General features: G+C 39.6%; 3 protein-coding genes across 3 annotated transcripts; 2 read left to right on the top strand and 1 right to left on the bottom strand.

The window, feature by feature from the left end:
- The first annotated feature begins 193 nt into the window (after window positions 1–193).
- LOC147295893 (E3 ubiquitin-protein ligase) lies at window positions 194–2,117 on the top strand. The gene has a single exon (XM_086230510.1). It carries the CDS (start codon window positions 570–572, stop codon window positions 1,836–1,838), a length of 1,269 nt encoding a protein of 422 aa, XP_086086636.1. The 5' UTR covers window positions 194–569; the 3' UTR covers window positions 1,839–2,117.
- Window positions 2,118–4,773: 2,656 nt separating this feature from the next.
- LOC147295892 (Leucine-rich repeat (LRR) family protein) lies at window positions 4,774–7,028 on the top strand. The gene has a single exon (XM_086232802.1). The coding sequence runs from the start codon at window positions 5,036–5,038 to the stop codon at window positions 6,821–6,823; it is 1,788 nt and encodes a 595-aa protein (XP_086088928.1). The 5' UTR covers window positions 4,774–5,035; the 3' UTR covers window positions 6,824–7,028.
- A 219-nt stretch (window positions 7,029–7,247) lies between these two features.
- LOC147295891 (high mobility group B protein 7-like) lies at window positions 7,248–9,414 on the bottom strand. Its single transcript, XM_086233814.1, has 8 exons — window positions 8,999–9,414; window positions 8,617–8,699; window positions 8,491–8,545; window positions 8,318–8,413; window positions 8,083–8,140; window positions 7,949–7,993; window positions 7,742–7,828; window positions 7,248–7,636 (listed from the first exon to the last, which is right to left on the bottom strand). Exons 1-8 carry the CDS (start codon window positions 9,115–9,117, stop codon window positions 7,565–7,567), a joined length of 615 nt encoding a protein of 204 aa, XP_086089940.1. The 5' UTR covers window positions 9,118–9,414; the 3' UTR covers window positions 7,248–7,564.
- Window positions 9,415–9,467: the final 53 nt, after the last annotated feature.

Here is a 9,467-nt window from a genome sequence, read left to right as displayed (position 1 = left end):
TTAATATATATTCAAGCACCAATTAGTTCAACCCTTGACCTGGCCCACTGAAATGAAATATCAACTTTCCAACGGGAAGAACATTACGGTACGAATCCCTCCCCTAAAAACACATTACAATTACTTGTCAAGAAGTGGTAACTTTTTTCTATTGAAGTCATACCATGACTGCAAGTCATTGCAGGTCTAAGTGTAAACTGGTAGGTCTGAGTGTAAACTGGTAGGTCTGAGTGTTATCATATATCACAATCAAATGGGTTGCAATTGCAGGGCGTAAATCCCGACATGCAAAAGATGTTGTCGATATTTTGGCAGGGTTGAAGAAGGAAAGTAACAAACAAAACAACCATAAATATAAAACCAACATTTATCTCTTAAATATTACGTCCCTTCCTAACCTTATCTCTTACTAACAGACCTTCCAGCAAAAAAGTTAAAAAAAGAGTGATGCATGAATAATTCAACTCCATTACGTCTCCTCCTCCAGATGCTCTTTTATTTAATCATTATGAGAGAAGACCATAACGATTTTGGATCTTCCTTAGTCTCTTGGTTTGATTACGGATTACATGGAAATGAACAAGGCAGAGGCAGCAGCAATGACGACGACGACGACGACGACCCAGTACCTCGAAGGGCTATTAGAGTCGGCCCGGCCCTTCCTCCGAGGTGAGCTGGAGTCGATCGACAAAAATTTGCCTTCACTTGTGGGTGTGCTGCGGTCTGTGGGAGCTGGTGAGTGCTGGCACAAGCACGGTAGCTTTCTTGAACACCTGGTAGACATTTACCGCATTCTCAAAATATGGAAAGTTCAAGATTGTGTTTGCCTTTGCGGCCTTTTTCACTCCGCCTACTCCAATTCCTATGTCAACCTTGCCATCTTTGATCCTTCAACAGGCCGTGACGTGGTCCGCGCCCATGTTGGGGAGGCTGCAGAGCGCTTGATTCACTTGTTCTGCATTGTCCCAAGGCAACCTCTCATTCATGATGACCTCTTGTTCCACTACTCCGACTCCGAGCTCCTTCAACATCTCAAACAATCCGAATCAGATATTTCACCAGCTGCGCCTTGGAGAAAGAAGCTGCAAACTCTTGTTCCTGCCAATGGGATTACAGTGAAGCACATCAAGACCGGGGAAGATGTGTTGGTTTCAAGGAGGGTTGTTGCAGTCTTTCTTTTGATGACAATGGCAGATTTCAGTGACCAACTCTTTGGTTTCCAGGACACCCTGTTTGATAACTCTGATGGTCGCCTTGAGTTTCGTGGCAACAACGTTGCAGCAGCTCTGTGGCCTGGCGATGGCAAGCCGGGCCTTTGGATGAATTCCATTTCAAGGATTGCTGCAATATATACTCTGATTGTCAGAGAGGAAAACATTTATATTCAAGAGACCAAGGCAAACAGATCATCATCATCATCTCCCTCTAGAGATGAAGATCTTGAGCTGGTGGTGCCCCCAGTTTTTGACAAGTGCACAAGGGTTCTGGATGCAGGGGAGCAAGTAGCTGCAAGGGAGCTGTATTGGGAAGGTGTTTGTGATATGTCTAAGAGAGAGATGGCTGAGGAATTGTTGTCCAAGTGTGTTGAGAAAAACCCTTTCATTGGGGAGCCACATGTGGTGTTGGGTCAGGTTTATTTGACACAAGGAAAGTTTGAGGAGGCTGAGAAAGAGGCTGAGAGAGGGCTCACTCTCTTGTTGGAGTGGGGGAGTGCTTGGGACAAGAGGATGACTTGGGAAGGATGGATTGCTTGGGCTAGAGTGCTGCTTATGAAGGCAAAGGACAGATCATGGCCTCAAACCTCCTGGGGCATCCTCAACTTGGGCCTTGTCAGGTAGATGAGCTGTCTCTCATGATCTCATCTACTAATTAAGCCAATTATGTTCCCTATATCAATAAAGGCCATCTCCTACTTCCTAGTACCATATGGGTGTGTGTGTCAGTGTGTGTGTGTGTCGGAAAGTTAATTTCAGGACATACATATACTGACTCTACGTTTTCTGGGTGTTCTAGTAGACACAATAATAATATATATATTACATTTTGCGACTGAAATATAAATATGCTCTGGAGATGATTGTAATGTAGGGGTTGTGAATTATAATTGTACGAGTAGGACCCCCTATTCTAAATTTCTAAGTAATGGGAGGGGGTCCTCAAGTCTCAAGTCTCAACCACCAATTTAGACGATTGGGTCTTGCAAACTTTACGGGATTGGGGACCATGCATGCCTAGAATCTTCAACATAAAGACTCCAAAATCTAGTTTTCCAGTTGAGCAAAGATTCATAGTTATTATAGCTGGCTACCTATTTAGTCAGTAGTCAACATTGTGGATTTATAATTCCATGGGCGGACGGGGCCAATACCCTTTAGTGCGCAATCAACGCAACCTAATCCAATTCATGTTTAGTCCTAGTTTATGACAAATCGCAACAAAAAACAAAACATATCTCACATCATCTGCAAAAGAAACCATTACTAATTAACTAATAACTACTACAGGTCATATCCCACAAGGCACCAGAAATGAAGATATAGCTCCATTCATCTCCATCCCCCCTAATTTACTTTTTACTCAACTTCCAAATGTGGTACCTTTTACATGGGCATGAGATGAAAAAGAATTTGAAATCCTTAAAACCCCTTGGACGTGCTATTTTCATTTCTTGAAAATACATCTTTATTACCAAATTACTTCAATTATAAATTGAAAATACCATCTCTATCATGAAATAAGTTGCAAGCCTATGGAGATTTAAAAATAAAAGAACTATTATATAAGAATTATATTTAATAGGCAAGCCATTATAATTAATATAAATTTCATTTTTATTTTAGATTTCCTCATTTAATTCACTAGATCAGTTATCAGTTATCACTATCAAATTATCAATATTTGTTAGGCTTGTTGTCTCATTATGTTTCAAATATAAGAAAAAAAAAATGTGGACATTTCCTCTCACTTAATTAACTGGCAATATTTTAGAGACGCCATCTTTTATCTCAATTTTTTGATTTCAACTGATGTAACAAATTATATGTAAGTTGTCTTAAATGAATAAGGTTTTAACATGCTTAAAAGGTGTCATTTTATTTTTTTTGTTTCAATATTTAATTAGATAGTTATTGTTGTGTTTATGTCGTTTATCATTAATTAATTAATCAATTCCATGTTCCATCTCAAATAATTTAAATGTGAGATAGCTATATAAATGGTTGATAATTTGATACCATGTCCAGTCCAAATGAGGTTGAGGCCCTTATCAAGCCAATTCCCTCCGCTACTGGCAGCTAGAGATCGAGGAAATTAAGACGATTATGAGGAAACCAACCAGATATGACAAACTTCTCCAAATTAATTAAAGTTGGGCAAATATCTGACCAAAAAAAAAAATTTAAGTTGGACAAATATTAATCTTTCCGACTAACAGATTCAATCAGGTGGCAGACGTTCAAACATGCAAATGTGCCACCGAGCGCTCATGCAAACACGCTGATGTTGCTTCCTCCGCTAAGTTTTGAGGGTATATCTCGATGAGTTTACCTCATCCCCTCTTAGTGTATAGAATAGATTTGGTGAAACTAAAATTTCAGAGCTAAATCATAACATAAACGCCGACAAACCAACACCGAGTGCTCGGTGCTACAAAATTTTGCATTACCGAGCGCTCAACATCAAGTGCGAACGTTTGCACCTAAATAAGACTGTTCCGACTAATACATTATATATGCATATATATTTACATGATTTATATGCTGCAGCTGCATGCAAATTGGAAGCAGCTAAATTAAACCGATAGTACGTACTAGGCATAAAGTTTTAACTATTATATTCTTTTCAAAATTAATGTAATTTTCATGCTATTAAAAGATAGATTATACCGTTAGAAATGTTGCATGGATTTAGTCTTCCAGCTTAGTTGGCAAGTGCCAAAAGTTACTTTCCAATTATTTTTTCCTGCTTAATTATGCTAATTATAACACTGATGATCAATTCATCATCTCGTGGATTTTATTGTCATTTGATATCCAAAGAAAACCTCAACTCTTCCGAAATGTAATGCATTAGAGTAGCGCAACTTAAATAGGCAAGAAAATTTTGCCAAAGATTTTGATGATCCAAGAATGTTGGGTTAATTAGAAATGTTCCCCACAGATTGATTAAATTTGAAAGCAATTAATTGGGTAGGTGTCTTTTTTGGCCTGAGCAGTGAGCAGTGAGCATTGAGCATGAGCATTTCTAAAAGGTACGGTGCAGAGGAGACAAGAACATGTCCAAGTCCAAGCCAAACAAGGAGAAATGATATTAGGTATACAGCTCTTTTAAATATATGTTTTTTTTACCACTAGCTCTGTTAAATTTTAATTGGGCAGAAGAATTAATGATTGTTTTTTTGCCGAAAAGAAGAAATGATTGTAAGTTTGTAACTGGCAGGGAGCATGAGACTTGTGGACTGGAGGAGTGGAGCCGTGGAGGGGTAAAAGAAACAAAGAAAGAAAGAAAATAAGGTTGATTTATTTGTAAAAGAAACAAAGAAAGAAAGAAAAGGTAGCAGATTTTGAATCTAGTGCGCTCCAACGTTCAAACTGCAACTAGGATCCTCGTGATCATCAAACGGTCACAATTCTACATGTGAATGTCTTTAAATTGATGAGTTATAATCAATCAGAAATTACAGTTTCCTTCTTTTCTTATTTACTAATTACTATAAATAGGAGACAGTGTGTTGAGGGTCTTCACCTGGGACAGGAATCCAAGCCGGTTACATACCATTTTGTATATGAAATTTCGACCATCTTTTTCATCATCAAACCTTCCTGTCTACGTGAAGTCCTGTCCTCAAGGAATAGAATAAACCCATGTCTCTGCTTTCTTTGCAACTTTTCTCACCTTTTTCATACTAATATATCATCTTTCCATCTCCCCTGCCAGTCTGTCAGATCTCAACTTCCATTACTGGAAATTGGAAAATTTTCTGCAATTTTCACATCTGATCAGCATTCATTCAACAGCTAGTGACCCACCTCCCAAAATGCCAGTCCTGAACCTAATGCTAATACTATCATTCTATTGTGTCTGTGTGCTCTCAGTGTCCTCGTCTCAAACAACTACCAGTACCCCTGTTTGCTCAGAAGCAGATAGAGCTTCCCTTCTCAGCTTCAAGCTCGCAATCACCAAGGACACCACAGAAATTCTCTCTTCATGGCTGCCAGGCACAGACTGCTGTGGAGGAGGTTGGGAAGGTGTTGAGTGCAACCAAGCTGGGAGAGTTACTGTGTTGCAGTTGCAGAGACCAGATAGGGACAGTGGGCTTTACATGAAGGGCACTCTCTCCCCTTCTCTGGGCAATTTGAATTTCTTGGAGGTATTGGTAATAAGTGGGTTGAAACAAATCACTGGTCCAATTCCTGAGAGCTTCTCCAAGCTTACCCACCTCACCCAACTGGCCCTGGAAGACAATTCCCTTGGAGGGAACATTCCTTCTGGTTTAGGTCACTTGTCCTTGCTCCAGAGCCTCTCACTCAGTGGCAACCATTTCCGGGGGCAGATTCCCCCAACCCTGGGGAATCTAAGAAATCCTGTCCAAATCAATTTAGCAAGAAATTTCCTGACAGGTCCAATTCCACCCACTTTTCAAAATTTTCATGCTTTGCAGTATCTTGATCTTAGCTTCAATATGTTATCCGGGCCAATTCCAGATTCTATAGGGCAGCTTCAAAACCTTACTTTCATTGACCTCTCCAATAACAGGTTATCTGGTCAGATGCCTATTTCCCTGTTCAACTTGGCCAAGCTTTTGGACCTCTCCTTAAACCATAACCAACTCACAGGGATAGTTCCAGTCCAGATTGGGGGTCTAAAATCCCTTACCAGTCTTTCATTGAGCTCTAATCGACTTACCGGTCATATTCCGGTATCCATTTCAAGATTGCACAACCTCTGGTACCTAAATTTATCTAGAAATGGGTTTTCAGACCCTTTACCAGAGACCCTTGCAAGGGGCATTCCTTCTCTGCTGTCAATAGACTTGTCTTACAACAATCTCAGTTTGGGGACTGTTCCAGATTGGATCAGAAGCAGACAGCTTAGAGATGTTCATCTTGCTGGCTGTCAGTTAAGAGGAACCCTCCCAAGCTTTTCAAAACCTGATTCCTTGAACTCCATAGACTTATCTGATAATCATTTTACTGATGGAATTTCAAACTTCTTCACCAATATGTCAAGCTTGCAGAACCTCAACCTCTCCAACAACCAATTGAAGTTTGATCTTTCAGAAATCAAATTGCCAGACACCATTTCTTCCGTAGATGTACACTCAAATCAGCTTATGGGATCTCTCTCAACAATCTTAAACAACAGGGCAAGCAGCTTTTTGGAGGTTTTGGATGTATCAAACAATCAAATCTCAGGTGGCATTCCAGAGTTGAGAGAAGGCTCAAGGCTGAAAGTACTCAACATAGGAAGCAACAAGATTGCTGGCCACATCCCCAATTCGGCTTCAAACCTGATTGAACTTGAAAAGTTTGATATCTCCAGGAACCAGATAACAGGCACTATTCCAACAAGTTTGGGTTTGTTGGTGAAACTTCAATGGCTTGACCTGTCCATCAATGGGCTCACAGGAAAAATCCCAAATAGCTTATTGGGGATTAAAGGTCTGAGACACGCAAGCTTCAGGGCAAACAGGTTATGTGGAGAGATCCCCCAAGGGAGACCGTATAACATTTTCCCAGCAGCTGCTTATCTCCACAATTTGTGCTTATGTGGCAAGCCTATGCCACCTTGTAGGGGAAAGAAACTAGCCAAAATGAGCCAGTAAGATGCTGACTCAGTTGCCCAAGATTTGTTCATACCATATGAGCATTGTCATGAGATATAGGGAATCGGATGGATGTCTTCTGCAAGAGCCAAGAGCTAGTCAAATTATTATCTATTTACATACTTAATTATCTTATCTTATTCATCACTTTCCTCGTTTAATTTAAGAAACATTGTTTCCATACTTCGGAGAGAAGATTAGTCCTTTTTATGGGTGAAATGGGGGTCATTAACATCATCCTAAGTAAATACAGAAATAATTTGCTTCAAAAGATGGCCCAAAGAAGACAGAAGGGAAGTCATATATAATCGCAGATTGCCATCACAAATAGATTGAATCATAACAGCCAATTTTCCAATGCACTTTGAAACTAGAAATGCCAGGGAATGCAAATTTTCATCATCATTCCAACTTCCAACCCCACATGACATTAAAGTGCACACACAGGTATCCATTGTTGATTGTTTTACCAGTGTAAGTAGGCACTGAGCATTTCATATTCCAGCATGGATCAACAAAAACTGCCATCATCACACAAAAACAGAGATTGGACAATTGCTAACCAGTGAATTAGCATTAGGAATCTATGAAAATAAAACTGAGCTACTATTTAAATGCTTCCAAGAAATCCCAACTATCTATATCTAGCCACTCAAATAAATACAGCCTCGGAATTTACAAGAATCCAGAAACATGCATTAGACTCATTTCCCCAAACAACTTCAAAAAAGTCCTACTGTACTACTCTCCATCAGATACTTCCTCCACTTCCTTCTCTGAAGCTCCTTTCTCTGGAACGTCTCCAGTTTCACCCTGAATAAACCACATCAAAGCCAAAATTCAACAAAAGCAACAATAATAACAACTCCAAAAATGACTATGGTTTGAGATTTCATAATGAGCAACAGTGAGTCTTACATCCTCATCTTCTGCATCATCACTCTCCAAGGACTTTTTATACTCAGCTTTAAGCTCAGCAGCTTTATCTAAGTAAGGCTTCTTCTCCTAAAAGAGTTTAATATGCAAAGAGGATCAGAGAAAGCTTATGACATTTACCATTTCCTGTCCATATTAGTTGGAGATAACAAGACAAGACCAGAAAAGGAAAAACAAAACAAAACCAACCTCATCACTCATAGACTTCCACTTCTCACCACCCTCCTTTGCAACCTAAAGACCATTTTAAGGAACATCATTAATTCCGAAATCAATCCAACATTGGTATATTAATAAGAATGCTGAAATCCAAAACACTTTACCGTTTTAACATGCTTGGAATCAGGATTAGCCTCCTTGTAGGATTTCCTGAAATCATCCCTGAAATATAAAGAATCCCCCAATTAACATCAAACATTATCCCTCTAATGCAACATTTTACATACGTCTACTCCATTGCTGTATCATTACTGATGATCTTCTCCCAATCTCTGTTTCACACACTCAAAACACACAAACACATACAGATAGTGAGATAGAAGTTGAGATGCAATTTACATGAAGAGGAAGAAGGCAGTGAGAGGGCGCTTGGGCGCATTTGGATCCTTGCCCTTTTTCACATTCTTCTCTGTCTTGGCTCTCTTTGCCTTTGGTCTGCAGATAACATACATACAGCAATATCAGAAGATACATAAATCGTACAAAGCCACTCAAATGGAAACAAGGAATACCTCTCTGTGGAAGATTTCTTAGTCACCTCAGTGGGCTTCTCCACAACTTGAGACTCTGAACATATCAAACAAATCAAAGCAAGTCCAAATCATATTCACAAACAAATCACACAACACAAAACCCACCCAAGTGCATCTTGATTTTGGCATCAAGGCTACAATCGTGCATGCTGATCAGTGCCACTGGAACATCCTTGTTGCACTCCTCGCTGCAAAATAACCCACAATTTACTTACTTAATTTACATTTTCTTGATTAATCAATCGGATACAAACTAACAAAAGAAACCCTGAAATACGGACAGAATCAGATCTACAAAGTATAAACTGGGTCTAACAGAACCTACCATTAAAAATCCAACACCATAACTTCTGGGTTTTTCCGTATTATTTTTGTTATTCAAGCAGAACACAAATGAAATACAAGTAATGTCACATGGAAAGCCAAGTAAAGCCCAGAGGAAACGAAAATTATAAGCGAAAACGAAGAGAATGGAAGGGATGGGTACCATCGAGCAAAGGCACTGCCATCCTTGCCACGAACAAGGGAAGGTCCACTAGACTCCTCTGTGGCCTCCACTCTCATCCTTGCCTTTGTTGGGTTCGATTTCATTGACCCACCTCCCATTTCTTTCTCCTTCTTCTATGAACGCTGAATGAAAATGAAGTGAAGCCAACGCTAATGAATTATATATATCTATATATATATTTGAGTTTGAACTTTGTAGAAAACCCCAAGAGGGAAAATTGGTTGCCGCCAGAACAATTAGAATCCCGCGATTTCTTTATCATTTGGAGTTGGAGGACTGCGTTTATGTTTTGGCGCGGATCGATGACTTGTCTAATCTGCTGCCGTCTGTTTTCCAATTTGTGTCTATGGACGGTGTAGATTTAACGTCTCTTCTTTTCTAATTGGGTTAATAAACGCTTTGGCTTTTCTTACACACATACCTTGTGTAAGGGCCGTTGGGCTTCTTT

This window comes from Dryas octopetala, chromosome 2 (assembly GCF_963921425.1).
Source record: "Dryas octopetala chromosome 2, drDryOcto1.1, whole genome shotgun sequence".
NCBI classification, from domain to species: Eukaryota; Viridiplantae; Streptophyta; class Magnoliopsida; order Rosales; family Rosaceae; genus Dryas; species Dryas octopetala.
The sequence above is the reverse complement of the archived record's forward strand: the minus strand, read 5'-3'. Positions and strand labels throughout refer to the sequence as shown.

Coding starts and splice junctions, on each gene's coding strand:
- LOC147295892 (XM_086232802.1), top strand. CDS start 5,036: ATGCCAGTCCTGAACCTAATGCTAATACTATCATTCTATTGTGTCTGT.
- LOC147295893 (XM_086230510.1), top strand. CDS start 570: ATGGAAATGAACAAGGCAGAGGCAGCAGCAATGACGACGACGACGACG.
- LOC147295891 (XM_086233814.1), bottom strand. CDS start 9,117: ATGGGAGGTGGGTCAATGAAATCGAACCCAACAAAGGCAAGGATGAGA. Junction 8,414..8,490: donor AAGAAATCTTCCACAGAGAG/GTATTCCTTGTT, acceptor TGTTATCTGCAG/ACCAAAGGCAAAGAGAGCCA. Junction 8,141..8,317: donor ACTGCCTTCTTCCTCTTCAT/GTAAATTGCATC, acceptor TTTATATTTCAG/GGATGATTTCAGGAAATCCT.